Source organism: Hyla sarda, chromosome 10 (genome assembly GCF_029499605.1).
Source record: "Hyla sarda isolate aHylSar1 chromosome 10, aHylSar1.hap1, whole genome shotgun sequence".
Taxonomy (NCBI): domain Eukaryota; kingdom Metazoa; phylum Chordata; class Amphibia; order Anura; family Hylidae; genus Hyla; species Hyla sarda.
In genome coordinates this window covers 140,256,962-140,275,944 of record NC_079198.1, presented here as the reverse complement: position 1 = coordinate 140,275,944, position 18,983 = coordinate 140,256,962, and the positions used below count along the sequence as shown (strand labels likewise).

At 41.1% G+C, this 18,983-nt stretch overlaps 1 protein-coding gene across 1 annotated transcript in view; it reads right to left on the bottom strand.

Moving 5' to 3' along the window:
• Window positions 1-18,983, bottom strand: part of TNFRSF25 (TNF receptor superfamily member 25) — a 78,573-nt gene continuing 59,590 nt past the window's right edge. Inside the window, exons 8-10 of the mRNA XM_056542654.1 lie at window positions 14,186-14,205; window positions 2,808-2,880; window positions 1-1,524 (exon numbers count right to left, since the gene is read on the bottom strand). Of these exons, the coding sequence (XP_056398629.1) occupies window positions 1,229-1,524; window positions 2,808-2,880; window positions 14,186-14,205 (389 nt within the window). The 3' untranslated portion in view covers window positions 1-1,228. The remainder of the gene's footprint in view (window positions 1,525-2,807; window positions 2,881-14,185; window positions 14,206-18,983) is intronic.

The window sequence follows — 18,983 nt, the reverse complement described above, 5'->3', positions numbered from 1 at the left end:
AAGGGGTACTCCGCTGCTCAGCGCTTGGAACAAACTGTTTCGAACTCTGGAGCCGGAAGCTCCACAACCCCAACCCCTTATGAAGTCACACCCCGCCCCCTAAATGCAAGTCTATGGGAGGGGGCGTGACAGCCTGACTGTGACCCGACTGTGGACCCGGAGGGAACCCGGAGCTGCGGAATCCATTATTTTCTCCTACACACGCATACGGGTGTTGTGCCCTCAGCGTAAGGTGCCATCCTTATCTTACTTGCCTTTTCCCCTTATCGTCTGACGAGGTGCACTAGACATACACTTTTCAGTATTAGAAAGCATCCAGTGACATCTGAACATACACTCTACTTTACTAGAAAGCATTCACTGGAGTAATGTCCAAAAACATCAGAATTGTTTGTTGTTCAGGATTATAACATATGACACAGCAGAGCTTTACTTCTATCAACACTTTAAAGGGGCACTTCAGTGAAAAAACTATTTATTTTTTAAAATAAACTGGTGCCAGAAAGTTAAACATATTTGTAAATCAGCATACAGCAGCTGATAAGTACTGGAAGGATTAAGATTTTTAAAAAGAAGTAATTTACAAATCTGTTTAACTTTCTGGCACCAGTTGATTTAAAAAAAGATTTTTTTCGACGGAGTACCCCTTTAAGGCATATTCTAGTGAAAGAAACTATTTTCAAAAGATAATGGTGGTCTGACCTCTGGCATCCATTTCCCCCATGATAACAAGAATGGGGCCGCAGCAAGCCTGAACAGCCAAAAAACACAAAATGCTCCGGGATACTGCAAACTCCCCCTCTTAAGGAAAGATGTCCTTGGTATTTTGTAGTGGGATACCGCATTGGCCAGTGTTTCCAAACTTATGAGGCACCACCTGTTGCAAAACTAGTTTTGGTAAACACTGCCCTCTACTGTTACTATCGCTGGAGTACCCCTTTAATGAGGATTGAAAGTTTCTTCTACTGGATTCTAGAACATTGGTTACCAGCAGGTAAATGGCGCTCTCTCCATTGGGGCACCAGTTCTAGGGTTGGCACTAACTGAATTTACTCAACTGTGTCAAATTGTGTCATGTTTTTGTAATTTCACCGAACATTTTTCAAAAAACATTGTACCAACATTCCTGATTCAAGTTCTGAATGTCTACCCTCCCTGGTGCCCAGGACCGCACCAACGTTCATGTAGTGCTTGGTAACTTATTTCCCCGATGGACTTTAGAAGGTCTTTATATGGATTCTGGGTAATGTTCTATCTTTGCTTTGAGTTCTTCCGCGCACCGCGATAGGTTCATCCGCTCTAAGGTCTGGTACACGGCATCTATAGACGCCATTTTGAGCTGGCACCATCTCCTGAGCATCTCATACTGCTGGTCCCGATAGTTGGGGATCTCCACCTCCACCATCTCGATGACATTGTCGGGAAGCTCCAGGGTCCTCATGAACTCCTTCCACCGTCTGACCGGGACGCAGTTGATGATGTCGTACAAGGCGCAGCTCTTCTGGAGGACGGAGGGAACGTGACCTGCCGAGGAGCCAACGTATCATTGTGTCAGTGTTTACCTGCGCTGGTGCAGTCACTATTTATCCTGATCAATATTTCATGAAGTCATTGAATTAGATTCTCTTGTGGCAACAAGGAGAACGGACAATACTGGGAAATATCAGGCTGAATATTTCATGAGGTACAGGCCGGGGGTTTGTTAGTAAGAGGCGGCACTTTGTAATCTAATAACAACGGGGACTTATAATATATGGGAAGAAAATAAACTAAAACAGCCTCAATGTTTTTCTGTAAAGAAGAACTCCATGTTTTGTTTTTTGGCCATATCATGAACACTCACCAAGCTTCAGCATCATGCATTTTATTAGTGTAACTGGGTCATGTGATCACCAGCCTGATTCACACAAAATTGGACAGCTCTATCTATATACTGCTCCTGTTATTTCTGTGAGCTCTGGATATATATTAGTCATACACCTCCCCTCCAGCTCTATCTGTATACTGCTGCTGCTATCTCTAAGGGATCAGTATATATATATAGTAGCTATACACCTCTTCTCCAGCTCTGTCTGTATACTGCTGCTGCTATCTCTATGGGATCAGGATATATAGTAGTTATACACCTCTCCCCCAGCTCTATCTGTATACTGCGGCTATCTCTATGGTATCAGGATATATAGTAGTTATACACCTCCCCTCCAGCTCTATCTGTATACTGCTGCTATCTCTATGGGATCTGGATATATAGTAGTTATACACCTCCCCTCCAGCTCTATCTGTATACTGCTGATGCTATCTCTATAGGATCAGGATATATTGTAGTTATTAACCTCCCCTCCAGCTCTATCTGTATACTGCTGATGCTATCTCTATAGGATCAGGATATATTGTAGTTATTAACCTCCCCTCCAGCTCTATCTGTATACTGCTGATGCTATCTCTATAGGATCAGGATATATTGTAGTTATTAACCTCTCCTCCAGCTCCATCTGTATACTGCTGCTATCTCTATGGGATTAGGTTATATAGTAGTTATACACCTCCCCTTCAGCTCTATCTGTATACTGCTGCAAATGAAATGAATAGAGCATGTGCCATCTGCTGGTTGAAGACACGGGCTCCTCAATGAGAGCACCGGGGTTCTGTCCCGGTGATGGGGGGTCCTAACTGTCGGACCCCCCGCGATCAGCTACTTGTCCTGTGGATAGGGGATAACTTAATTTTCGCCTGAATACTCCTTTAATCCGTTGCAGCTGCATATATAAGTGTACAATGGAATGGTAGATAATACCAAAATATTTTACCTGGATCATCTGAAAAAATAATTCTTGTCTCTTGGTTTACATCTGATAAACCCGGGAGGTCTCCTTCTCCGTGCTAAATGAGAAAAAGAAATCAGTAAAAGGAGGAGTCCCCTAAATCTGCGAGTGATGGGTCATGGTCACTGGTTCAATGATTTAAAGGGTTTGTCCACACTGTGGCCGGATCTCTGGGATCGCCCTCTATGGGCGGTCGTGTTAGTTTTCTCCCCATACACAGGATTTCTGTGGTCTATAAACCTGGTGACGCAGCTCGGCTTAGAAGCGGAATACAGGAAACGGTGGAAGACTGGAAAGTGGCTTCATTATGTATTGGAGCCATAAAACCAAAGAGATTGCAGATCTGCTTATAGTCTCTATAACAATGTTCCACAACCAGTGTGCCTCCAGCTTGAAAAACTACAACTCCCAGTCCCCGAAAACAAAATGTATTGGGATACTGCAAACTCCCTCTCTTAAAGGAGTACTCCAAGATCTGAAAACGTATCCCCTATCCTAAGGATAGGGAATAAGTGTCAGATCACGGGGGTCCGACCACCTTTTGGCTATCCGGGCATGATGAGAGTTGTAGTCTTGGAACAGCTGGAGGTACATTAATTGGTAAACACGGCTTTCTCTGCCTTTGATTAACATTGACTGGAGAGTCATCTCATGTATATATTTCAATCACATCTCTGTTCTACCTAACTCTTTGCTGACTGGAATGTAGGTAGATTGTCACCAGCTTCCAAAAAACCTTAAACGTTTCTAAAATGCATTATATCAATATATAAAATCTTAGAACATTTTTAAGGAAAAAACTGACAGCAGCATCTAAACAGCCATCTGGAGCGACATTGGTGCAGTGGTTGCAATGCAAATGTGGGGAGACGATCTGTTGTCATGGCAACTCAAGACCTACACTAGGCCTTCAGAGCTTCTAAGACTCTCCTATTAAAGGGGTATGCCGGTGGAAAACTTTATTTTTTTTATTTTTTTTTAAATCAACTGGTGCCAGAAAGTTAAACAGATTTGTAAATTACTTCTATTAAAAAATCTTAATCCTTCTAGTACTTATTAGCTGCTGAATACTACAGAGGAAATGATTTTCTTTTTGGAGCACAGAGCTCTCTGCTGACATCACGACAACAGTGCTCTCTGCTGACATCTCTGTCCATTTTAAGAACTGTACAGAGTAGGAGAAAATCCCCATAGAAAATATATGCTGCTCTGGACAGTTCCTAAAATGGGCAGAGATGTCAGCAGAGAGCACTGTGCTCATGATGTCAGCAGAGAGCTCTGTGTTCCAAAAAGAAAAGAATTTCCTCTGTAGCATACATTAATAATTGCTAAAACATGTCCCTTAGGGAGACTAAAAAATTGTAAAAAAAAAATAAAAAAAAATAGAAAATATTTTTTTTAAATACAAATAAACCCTAAACATAATTTAACACCCCCATTCCCATTTTTCATATAAAAATATTATAAACATTTAAAAATAAACCTTTTTTTGTAATCCTGCATGCAGAATTGCCCGAACTTACTGTTAAAATATAACATTATTACTTTACATTATTGTGAATGGGAAAAAAATATCGAAATTCCTGAATTCCGTCATGTTTTTCTTATGGTCACATTGGGTCCCAGATCAAATTTTATAAAAAAAAAAGTGAGCAAAAAGTCAAATCTACGCCAAATTGATACCAAAAAAATCTACAGATCAAGGCACAAAAATGGCCCAACGCTGCTCCATAGGTGAAAAAAATATATAAAGGTCAGAATAGAGCAAGATTAAGCGCACTTTTAAAGGAGTACTCCGCCCCTAGACATCTTATCCCTTATCCAAAGGATAGGGGATAAGATGTCTGATCGCGGGGGTCCCAATGCTGGGACCCCCGTGATTTCCCTGCTGCACCCGCGTTCGTTCATCGAGTAGGGTGCAGCAGCAAAGGCTCGTGATGTCATGGTCACGCCCCCTCAATGCAAGTCTATGGTAGGGGGCGTGACGTCGTCACGCCCCCTCCCATAGACTTGCATTGGCGGGGGCGTGGCCATGACGTCATGAGCCACCGCCCCGCATCGCCAGTCATCCGGCATGGAGTGAAGGTCGCTCCGTGAACTGGATGTCTGGAGTGATGCCGACGAAATCGCGGGGGTCCCCAGCGGCGGGAACCCTGCGAACAGACATCTCATCCTCTATCCTTTGGATAGGGGATAAGATATCTAGTGGCGGAGTACCCCTTTAAGTAAAAAAAAAAAGTAAAATAAAAACCAAATATATAAATACATTTATAAATAAAAACAAAAACATAAAATTAAAAGTTGGCCGGTTCTGAAGGGGTTAATAATTCCAATTAAAAACCTGACCATGTGACCGCGGCCTTATGTATAGGGTATATAGAGAGATGATTCCCTGCACATATAAGCCATGTTAACCACAGGCGGAGCGCCACTTTAGCCTTCACTTTCCCCGGTGGCTGACATAAGATGGTGTACATGTGTTGGACGCAGGGGTTTGCGCCATTGTTGACTCGGACAGTAAACTTTGTATAAGAGCCTGATGTTCCCGTCGGACTCGCAGACAAAGCGGACGACATAAACAATTCATGGCGCACATATTTAATGCATACGGCCCTGAATGTTTCATCACCTTCTCTGTTGCTAGGAGACCGGGAGAAACAGCGATGTAAACAAATCTCCTGCGCGACAATGAGACCGAAATGTACGAAAATCTTATCTAACCCTAAGGGGAGAGGGGCCGGGGGACGATGGGATCAATATATCAGAGGGAACAGAACCAATAATAATAGGGATGAAACCAGCGTCCTGTACGGTCTGTTCTCACCTAGCGGAGAATTATGGCGCCGTCTTATAATAAGATTATGTGTTACCTATAACAACCAATCACAGCTCAGCTTTCATCTCTCATATACCACTGGTAAAATGAAAGCTGAGCTGTGATTGGTTGGTATGGGCAACAGAGAATCTATCTATCTATCTCATATCTATCTATTGTCACGATGCCGGCTGGCAGGTAGTGGACCCTCTGTGCCAGAGAGGGATTGGCGTGGACCGTGCTAGTGGACCGGTTCTAAGTCACTACTGGTTTTCACCAGAGCCCGCCGCAAAGCGGGATGGTCTTGCTGCGGCGGTAGTGACCAGGTCGTATCCACTAGCAACGGCTCACCTCTCTGGCTGCTGAAGATAGGCGCGGTACAAGGGAGTAGGCAGAAGCAAGGTCGGACGTAGCAGAAGGTCGGGGCAGGCAGCAAGGATCGTAGTCAGGGGCAACGGCAGAAGGTCTGGAAACACAGGCAAGGAACACACAAGGAACGCTTTCACTGGCACTAAGGCAACAAGATCCGGCAAGGGAGTGCAAGGGAAGTGAGGTAATATAGGGAAGTGCACAGGTGAAAACCCTAATTGGAACCACTGCGCCAATCAGCGGCGCAGTGGCCCTTTAAATCGCAGAGACCCGGCGCGCGCGCGCCCTAGGGAGCGGGGCCGCGCGCGCCGGGACAGAACAGACGGGGAGCGAGTCAGGTAGGGGAGCCGGGGTGCGCATCGCGAGCGGGCGCTACCCGCATCGCGAATCGCATCCCGGCTGGCAGCAGGATCGCAGCGCCCCGGGTCAGAGGACGTGACCGGAGCGCTGCAGCGGAGGGAGTGAAGCGAGCGCTCCGGGGAGGAGCGGGGACCCGGAGCGCTCGGCGTAACAGTACCCCCCCCCTTGGGTCTCCCCCTCTTCTTGGAGCCTGAGAACCTGAGGAGCAGACTTTTGTCAAGGATGTTGTCCTCAGGTTCCCAGGATCTCTCTTCAGGACCACAACCCTCCCAGTCTACTAAAAAAAAATTTTTCCCTCTGACCTTTTTGGCAGCCAAAATTTCCTTGACCGAGAAGACGTCCGAGGAGCCGGAAACAGGAGTGGGAGGAACAGATTTGGGAGAAAAACGGTTGAGGATGAGTGGTTTGAGAAGAGAGACGTGAAAGGCATTAGGGATACGAAGAGAAGGAGGAAGAAGAAGTTTATAAGAGACAGGATTAATTTGACACAAAATTTTGAAAGGACCAAGATAGCGTGGTCCCAACTTGTAGCTAGGGACACGGAAGCGGACATATTTAGCGGAGAGCCATACCTTGTCTCCAGGGGAAAAAACGGGGGGAGCTCTTCTTTTCTTATCCGCGAACCTCTTCATGCGTGAAGAAGCCTGTAAGAGAGAATTTTGGGTCTCTCTCCATATAATGGAAAGGTCACGAGAAATTTCATCCACAGCGGGCAGACCAGAGGGCAAGGGGGTAGGGAGGGGGGGAAGAGGGTGACGGCCGTACACCACGAAAAATGGGGATTTGGAGGAAGATTCAGAGACCCTGAAGTTATACGAAAATTCGGCCCATGGAAGGAGATCTGCCCAGTCATCCTGGCGGGAGGAAACAAAATGTCGCAAATAATCACCCAGGATCTGGTTAATTCTTTCTACTTGTCCATTGGACTGGGGATGATATGCAGAGGAAAAATTTAATTTAATCTTGAGTTGTTTACAGAGAGCCCTCCAGAATTTAGACACGAATTGGACCCCTCTATCCGAGACAATCTGCGTAGGCAACCCGTGAAGACGAAAAATGTGTACAAAAAATTGTTTAGCCAACTGAGGCGCAGAAGGAAGACCAGGAAGAGGGATGAAATGTGCCATTTTGGAGAATCGATCAACGACCACCCAAATAACGGTGTTGCCACGGGAAGGGGGTAAATCAGTAATAAAATCCATACCAATCAGAGACCAAGGCTGTTCGGGGACAGGCAGAGGATGAAGAAAACCAGCGGGCTTCTGGCGAGGAGTCTTATCCCGGGCACAGATAGTGCAGGCTCGCACAAAGTCCCCAACATCCGTCTCCAGAGTCGGCCACCAATAGAAGCGGGAGATGAGTTGCACAGATTTCTTGATGCCCGCATGACCTGCGAGATGGGAGGAGTGACCCCATTTGAGGATTCCGAGGCGTTGGCGTGGAGAAACAAAGGTCTTTCCTGGAGGAGTCTGCCTGATGGAGGCAGGAGAAGTGGAGATCAGGCAGTCAGGTGGAATGATGTGTTGCGGAGGGAGATCAACTTCTGAGGCATCCGAGGAACGAGAGAGAGCATCGGCCCTAATGTTCTTATCGGCAGGACGAAAGTGAATCTCAAAATTAAATCGGGCAAAGAACAGAGACCACCGGGCCTGGCGAGGATTTAGCCGTTGGGCCGACTGGAGGTAGGAGAGGTTCTTGTGGTCGGTGTAGATAATAACAGGAAATCTTGATCCCTCCAGCAGATGCCTCCATTCCTCAAGTGCTAATTTAATGGCTAGAAGCTCTCGATCCCCGATGGAGTAGTTCCTCTCCGCTGGAGAGAAGGTCCTAGAGAAAAAACCACAAGTGACAGCATGCCCGGAAGGATTTTTTTGTAGAAGAACAGCTCCAGCTCCTACTGAGGAGGCATCAACCTCCAATAGGAAGGGTTTGGAAGGGTCAGGTCTGGAGAGCACGGGAGCCGAAGAAAAGGCAGACTTGAGTCGTTTAAAGGAGTCTTCTGCTTGAGGAGGCCAGGACTTGGGATCAGCATTTTTCTTGGTTAAAGCCACGATAGGAGCCACAATGGTAGAAAAATGTGGAATAAATTGCCTGTAATAATTGGCGAACCCCAAAAAGCGTTGGATAGCACGGAGTCCGGAGGGGCGTGGCCAATTTAAGACGGCAGAGAGTTTGTCTGGATCCATCTGTAGTCCCTGGCCAGAGACCAAATATCCTAGAAAAGGAAGAGATTGGCATTCAAACAGACATTTCTCAATTTTGGCATAGAGTTGGTTGTCACGAAGTCTCTGAAGAACCATACGGACATGCTGGCGGTGTTCTTCTAGATTGGCAGAAAAAATTAGGATATCGTCCAGATATACCACAACACAGGAGTATAACAGATCACGAAAAATTTCATTGACAAAGTCTTGGAAGACGGCAGGGGCATTGCACAGTCCAAAGGGCATGACCAGATACTCAAAGTGTCCATCTCTGGTGTTAAATGCCGTTTTCCACTCGTCCCCCTCTCTGATGCGGATGAGGTTATAGGCGCCTCTTAAGTCCAATTTAGTGAAGATGTGGGCACCTTGGAGGCGATCAAAGAGTTCAGAGATGAGGGGTAAGGGGTAGCGGTTCTTAACCGTGATTTTATTAAGACCGCGGTAGTCAATGCAAGGACGTAGGGAGCCATCTTTTTTGGACACAAAGAAAAATCCGGCTCCGGCAGGAGAGGAGGATTTACGGATAAAGCCCTTTTTTAGATTCTCCTGGACGTATTCGGACATGGCAAGAGTCTCTGGGGCAGAGAGAGGATAAATTCTGCCCCGGGGTGGAGTAGTACCCGGGAGGAGGTCGATAGGGCAATCATAAGGCCTGTGAGGAGGTAGAGTCTCAGCTTGTTTTTTGCAGAAAACATCCGCGAAGTCCATATAGGCCTTAGGGAGACCGGTTACTGGAGGAACCACAGAGTTACGGCAAGGGTTACTGGGAACCGGTTTTAGACAGTTCTTGGAACAAGAGGACCCCCAACTCTTGATCTCCCCAGTGGACCAATCCAGGGTTGGGGAATGAAGTTGAAGCCAGGGAAGTCCAAGGAGAATCTCCGAGGTGCAATTGGGGAGGACCAAAAGTTCAATCCTCTCATGATGAGATCCGATGCTCATAAGAAGGGGCTCCGTGCGGAAACGTATGGTACAGTCCAATCTTTCATTATTTACACAATTGATGTAGAGGGGTCTGGCGAGACTGGTCACTGGGATGTTGAACCTGTTGACGAGAGAGGCCAAAATAAAATTTCCTGCAGATCCAGAGTCCAAGAAGGCCACTGTAGAGAAGGAGAAGGCAGAGGCAGACATCCGCACAGGCACAGTAAGACGTGGAGAAGCAGAGTAGACATCAAGGACTGTCTCACCTTTGTGCGGAGTCAGCGTACGTCTTTCCAGGCGGGGAGGACGGATAGGACAATCCCTCAGGAAGTGTTCGGTACTAGCACAGTACAGGCAGAGGTTCTCCATACGGCGTCGTGTCCTCTCTTGAGGTGTCAGGCGAGACCGGTCGACCTGCATAGCCTCCACGGCGGGAGGCACAGGAACAGATTGCAGGGGACCAGAGGAGAGAGGAGCCGAGGAGACGAAACGCCTCGTGCGAACAGAGTCCATATCTTGGCGGAGTTCCTGACGCCTTTCAGAAAAACGCATGTCAATGCGAGTGGCTAGGTGAATAAGTTCATGTAGATTAGCAGGAATTTCTCGTGCGGCCAGAACATCTTTAATGTTGCTGGATAGGCCTTTTTTGAAGGTCGCGCAGAGGGCCTCATTATTCCAGGACAATTCTGAAGCAAGTGTACGGAATTGTACGGCATACTCGCCAACGGAAGAATTACCCTGGACCAGGTTCAACAGGGCAGTCTCAGCAGAAGAGGCTCGGGCAGGTTCCTCAAAGACACTTCGGATTTCCGAGAAGAAGGAGTGTACAGAGGCAGTGACGGGGTCATTGCGGTCCCAGAGCGGTGTGGCCCATGACAGGGCTTTTCCGGACAGGAGACTGACTACGAAAGCCACCTTAGACCTTTCAGTGGGAAACAGGTCCGACATCATCTCCAGATGCAGGGAACATTGGGAAAGAAAGCCACGGCAAAACTTAGAGTCCCCATCAAATTTATCCGGCAAGGATAAGCGTATCCCAGGAGCGGCCACTCGCTGCGGAGGAGGTGCAGGAGCTGGCGGAGGAGATGACTGCTGAAGCTGTGGTAGCAACTGTTGTAGCATAACGGTCAGTTGAGACAGCTGTTGGCCTTGTTGCGCTATCTGTTGTGACTGCTGGGCGACCACCGTGGTGAGGTCAGCGACAACTGGCAGAGGAACTTCAGCGGGATCCATGGCCGGATCTACTGTCACGATGCCGGCTGGCAGGTAGTGGACCCTCTGTGCCAGAGAGGGATTGGCGTGGACCGTGCTAGTGGACCGGTTCTAAGCCACTACTGGTTTTCACCAGAGCCCGCCGCAAAGCGGGATGGTCTTGCTGCGGCGGTAGTGACCAGGTCGTATCCACTAGCAACGGCTCACCTCTCTGGCTGCTGAAGATAGGCGCGGTACAAGGGAGTAGGCAGAAGCAAGGTCGGACGTAGCAGAAGGTCGGGGCAGGCAGCAAGGATCGTAGTCAGGGGCAACGGCAGAAGGTCTGGAAACACAGGCAAGGAACACACAAGGAACGCTTTCACTGGCACTAAGGCAACAAGATCTGGCAAGGGAGTGCAAGGGAAGTGAGGTAATATAGGGAAGTGCACAGGTGAAAACCCTAATTGGAACCACTGCGCCAATCAGCGGCGCAGTGGCCCTTTAAATCGCAGAGACCCGGCGCGCGCGCGCCCTAGGGAGCGGGGCCGCGCGCGCCGGGACAGAACAGACGGGGAGCGAGTCAGGTAGGGGAGCCGGGGTGCGCATCGCGAGCGGGCGCTACCCGCATCGCGAATCGCATCCCGGCTGGCAGCAGGATCGCAGCGCCCCGGGTCAGAGGACGTGACCGGAGCACTGCAGCGGAGGGAGTGAAGCGAGCGCTCCGGGGAGGAGCGGGGACCCGGAGCGCTCGGCGTAACATCTATCTATCTATCTATCTCATATCTATCTATCTCATATCTATCTATATATCTCATATCTATCTATTTCATATCTATCTATCTGTCTCATATCTATCTATCTCATATCTATCTATCTCCTATCTATCTATCTCATATCTATCTATCTATCTATCTATCTATCTCTTATCTATCTATCTATCTCATATCTATCTATCTCATATCTATCTATCTCATATCTATCTCTTATCTATCTATCTATCTCTTATCTATCTATCTATCTCATATCTATCTATCTCATATCTATCTATCTCATATCTATCTATCTCATATCTATCTATCTCATATCTATCTATCTCATATCTATCTATCTATCTATCTATCTATCTCTTATCTATCTATCTATCTCATATCTATCTCTCTATCTATCTCATATCTATCTATCTATCTATCTCATATCTATCTACCTCATATCTATCTATCTCATATCTATCTATCTATCTATCTATCTCATATCTATCTATCTATCTCATATCTATCTATTTCATATCTATCTATCTATCTCATATCTATCTATTTCATATCTATCTATCTGTCTCATATCTATCTATCTCATATCTATCTATCTCATATCTATCTATCTCCTATCTATCTATCTCATATCTATCTATCTATCTATCTATCTATCTCATATCTATCTATCTCATATCTATCTATCTCATATCTATCTATCTATCTCATATCTATATATCTATCTCATATCTATCTATCTATCTATCTATCTATCTCATATCTATCTATCTCATATCTATCTTCTATCTATCTATCTATCTCATATCTATCTATCTATCTATCTATCTATCTCATATCTATCTATCTATCTATCTATCTCATATCTATCTATCTCATATCTATCTCCTATCTATCTATCTCCTATCTATCTATCTCATATCTATCTATCTCATATCTATCTATCTCATATCTATCTATCTATCTCATATCTATATATCTATCTCATATCTATCTATCTATCTCATATCTATCTATCTCATATCTATCTTCTATCTATCTATCTATCTATCTATCTCATATCTATCTATCTCATATCTATCTATCTATCTCATATCTATCTATCTCATATATATCTATCTATCTGTCTCATATCTATCTATCTATCTATCTCATATCTATCTATCTATCTCATATATATCTATCTCCTATCTATCTATCTATCTATCTATCTCATATCTATCTATCTATCTATCTCATATCTATCTATCTATCTCCTATCTATCTATCTCCTATCTATCTATCTCATATCTATCTCCTATCTATCTATCTCCTATCTATCTATCTCATATCTATCTATCTCATATCTATCTATCTCATATCTATCTATCTATCTCATATCTATATATCTATCTCATATCTATCTATCTATCTCATATCTATCTATCTCATATCTATCTTCTATCTATCTATCTATCTATCTATCTCATATCTATCTATCTCATATCTATCTATCTATCTATCTCATATCTATCTATCTCATATATATCTATCTATCTGTCTCATATCTATCTATCTATCTATCTATCTATCTCATATCTATCTATCTATCTATCTCATATATATCTATCTCATATCTATCTATCTATCTATCTATCTCATATCTATCTATCTATCTATCTCATATCTATCTATCTCATATCTATCTATCTCATATCTATCTATCTCATATCTATCTATCTATCTCATATCTATCTATCTATCTCATATATATCTATCTATCTGTCTCATATCTATCTATCTATCTATCTCATATCTATCTATCTATCTATCTATCTCATATATATCTATCTCATATCTATCTATCTCTCTATCTCATATCTATCTATCTATCTCATATCTATCTATCTCATATCTATCTATCTCATATCCATCTCATATCTATCTATCTCATATCTATCTCATATCTATCTATCTCATATCTATCTATCTATCTATCTATCTATCTCATATCTATCTTTCTATCTATCTCATATCTATCTATCTCATATCTATCTATCTATCTCATATCTATCTATCTCATATCTATCTATCCATCTCATATCTATCTATCTCATATCTATCTATCTATCTCATATCTATCTATCTATCTATCTCATATCTATCTCATATCTATCTATCTATCTATCTCATATCTATCTATCTATCTATCTCATATCTATCTATCTCATATCTATCTATCTATCTATCTCATATCTATCTATCTATCTATCTATCTCATATCTATCTATCTATCTCATATCTATCTATCTCATATCTATCTATCTATCTATCTATCTATCTATCTCATATCTATCTATCTCATATCTATCTATCTATCTATCTATCTCATATCTATCTATCTCATATCTATCTATCTCATATCTATCTATCTATCTCATATCTATCTATCTATCTATCTATCTATCTCATATCTATCTATCTATCTATCTATCTCATATCTATCTATCTATCTATCTCATATCTATCTATCTATCTATCTATCTATCTCATATCTATCTATCTATCTCATATCTATCTATCTATCTCATATCTATCTATCTATCTATCTCATATCTATCTATCTATCTATCTCATATCTATCTGTCCAGTTCCATAACAATGACTGAGTTTTCTTGATCGCTCTGATGATAACATTAACCCTTTCTTATCCCCTCATGTCCAGGACCATAATAACACATGATGGGATCTTACCACAGTGATGATGTGCTCTCCTGAAAATCAGAAAAAGGAAAAGTTATTTCTGGTTCTTCTGTGGTTTGTATCATAAATGTGTATAAAGCTGATAATACACATAACACACATAATACACATAATACACATAATACATATAATACACATAACACACATAATACACATAATACACACAATACATATAATACACATAATACACATAATACACATAATACACATAATACATATAATACATATAATACACATAATACATATAATACACATAATACATATAATACACATAACACACATAATACACATAATACACATAATACATATAATACATATAATACATATAATACATATAATACACATAATACATATAATACATATAATACACATAATACATATAATACACATAACACACATAATACACATAATACACATAATACATATAATACACATAACACACATAATACACATAATACACACAATACATATAATACATATAATACACATAATACATATAACACATATAACACACATAATACATATAATACATATAATACACATAATACACATAATACATATAATACACATAATACATATAACACACATAATACACATAATACATATAATACACATAATACACATAATACATATAATACACATAATACATATAATACACATAATACATATAATACACATAATACATATAATACACATAATACACATAATACATATAATACACATAACACACATAATACATATAATACACATAATACATATAATACACATAATACACATAATACATATAATACACATAATACATATAATACACATAATACACATAATACATATAATACATATAATACACATAATACACATAATACATATAATACACATAATACACATAATACATATAATACACATAATACACATAATACATATAATACACATAATACATATAATACACATAATACACATAATACATATAATACACATAATACACATAATACATATAATACATATAATACACATAATACATATAATACATATAATACACATAATACATATAACACACATAATACACATAATACACATAATACACATAATACATATAATACATATAATACACATAATACATATAATACACATAATACACATAATACATATAATACACATAATACATATAATACACATAATACACATAATACACATAATACATATAATACATATAACACACATAATACACATAATACACATAATACATATAATACATATAATACACATAATACACATAATACACATAATACATATAACACACATAATACACATAATACACATAATACATATAATACACATAATACATATATAATACACATAATACATATAATACACATAATACATATAATACACATAATACACATAATACATATAACACACATAATACACATAATACATATAATACACATAATACATATAATACATATAATACATATAATACACATAATACACATAATACATATAATACACATAATACATATAATACATATAATACATATAATACACATAATACACATAATACATATAATACACATAACACACATAATACATATAATACACATAACACACATAATACATATAATACACATAACACACATAACACACATAATACACATAATACACATAATACACATAATACACATAATACACATAATACATATAATACATATAATACACATAATACACATAATACACATAATACATATAATACACATAATACACATATAATACACATAATACATATAATACATATAATACACATAATACATATAATACATATAATACATATAATACACATAATACATATAATACACATAATACACATATAATACACATAATACATATAATACATATAATACACATAATACATATAATACACATAACACACATAATACATATAATACATATAATACACATAATACATATAACACACATAATACATATAATACACATATTACATATAATACACATAACACACATAATACATACAATACATATAATACACATAATACATATAACACACATAATACATATAATACACATAATACACATAACACACATAATACATATAATACATATAATACACATAATACACATATAATACACATAATACACATAATACACATAATACATATAATACACATAATACACATAATACATATAATACACATAATACACATATAATACACATAATACATATAATACATATAATACACATAATACATATAATACACATAACACACATAATACATATAATACACATAATACATATAACACACATAATACATATAATACACATAATACATATAATACACATAACACACATAATACACATAATACACATAATACATATAATACACATAACACACATAATACACACAATACACATAATACATATAATACACATAATACACACAATACATACAATACACATAATACACATAACACACATAATACATATAATACACATAACACACATAATACACATAATACATATAATACATATAACACACATAATACATATAATACACATAATACACATAATGCACATAATACATATAATACACATAATACACATAATACATATAATACATATAATACACATAATACATATAATACACATAATACACACAATACATATAATACACATAATACACATAATACACATAATGCACATAATACATATAATACACATAATACACATAATACATATAATACACATAATACATATAATACACATAATACATATAACACACATAATACACATAATACACATAATACATATAATACACATAATACATATAATACACATAATACACATAATACACATAATACATATAATACATATACCGTATATACTCGAGTATAAGCCGACCCGAGTATAAGCCGAGACCCCTAATTTCAACCCAAAATCCCAGGAAAAGTTATTGACTCGAGTATAAGCCTAGGGTGGGAAATACCTCATCCCCCCCTGTCATCATCCAGACCCGTCATTAACATCCTCATCATCATCCCCTTGTCATCATCCCACACATCCCCCCTTCATCATCCCCTTATCATCCCACACATCCCCCCTTCATCATCCCCTTATTATCCCACACATCCCCCCCTTCATCATCCCCTTGTCATCATCCCACACATCCCCCCTTCATCATCCCCTTATCATCCCACACATCCCCCCCTTCATCATCCCCTTGTCATCATCCCACACATCCCCCCTTCATCATCCCCTTATCATCCCACACATCCCCCCTTCATCATCCCCTTGTCATCATCCCACACATCCCCCCTTCATCATCCCCTTATCATCCCACACATCCCCCCTTCATCATCCCCTTGTAATCATCCCACACCCCCCCTTCATCATCCCCTTGTCATCATCCCCACCCCCCTTCATCATCCCCACACCCCCCCTTCATCATCCTCTTCTCATCATTCGCCCTCAGTGGTCTTCAACCTGCGGACCTCCAGAGGTTTCAAAACTACAACTCCCAGCAAGCCCGGGCAGCCATCGGCTGTCGGGGCTTGCTGGGAGTTGTAGTTTTGAAACCTCCGGAGGTCCGCAGGTTGAAGACCACTGCGGCCTTCAACATGCGGACCTCCAGAGGTTTCAAAACTACAACTCCCAGCAAGCCCGGGCAGCCATCGGCTGTCCGGGCTTGCTGGGAGTTGTAGTTTTGAAACCTCCGGAGGTCCGCAGGTTGAAGACCACTGCGGCCTTCAACATGCGGACCTCCAGAGGTTTCAAAACTACAACTCCCAGCAAGCCCGGGCAGCCATCGGCTGTCCGGGCTTGCTGGGAGTTGTAGTTTTGAAACCTCCGGAGGTCCGCAGGTTGAAGACCACTGCGGCCTTCAACATCATCCAGCCCCCTCTCACCCCCTTTAGTTCTGAGTACTCACCTCCGCTCGGCGCTGGTCCGGTCCTGCAGGGCTGTCCGGTAAGGAGGTGGTCCGGTGAGGAGGTGGTCCGGGCTGCTATCTTCACCGGGGGCGCCTCTTCTCCGCGCTTCCGGCCCGGAATAGAGCCGTTGCCTTGACAACGACGCATCTGCGTCGTTGTCAAGGCAACGTGACTATTCTGAGGCCGGGCCCGAAGCGCTTAGAAGAGGCCTCCCCGGTGAAGATAGCAGCCCGGAACCACTATCCCACCGGACGACCTCCTCACCGGACAGCCCTGCAGGACCGGACCAGCGCCGAGCGGAGGTGAGTACTCAGAACTAAAGGGGGGTGAGAGGGGGCTGGATGATGTTGAAGGCCGCAGTGGTCTTCAACCTGCGGACCTCCGGAGGTTTCAAAACTACAACTCCCAGCAAGCCCGGACAGCCGATGGCTGCCCTGGCTTGCTGGGAGTTGTAGTTTTGAAACCTCTGGAAGTCCGCAGGTTGAAGACCACTGCGGGTGGGGGAGTTCACTCGAGTATAAGCCGAGGGGGGTGTTTTCAGCACGAAAAATCGTGCTGAAAAACTCGGCTTATACTCGAGTATATACGGTAATACACATAATACACATAATACACATAATACATATAATACACATAATACATATAATACACATAATACATATAATACACATAATACACATAATACATATAACACACATAATACACACAATACATATAATACACATAATACACATAATACACATAATACACATAATACACATAATACACATAATACACATAATACATATAATACATATAACACACATAATACACATAATACACATAATACACATAATACACATAATACACA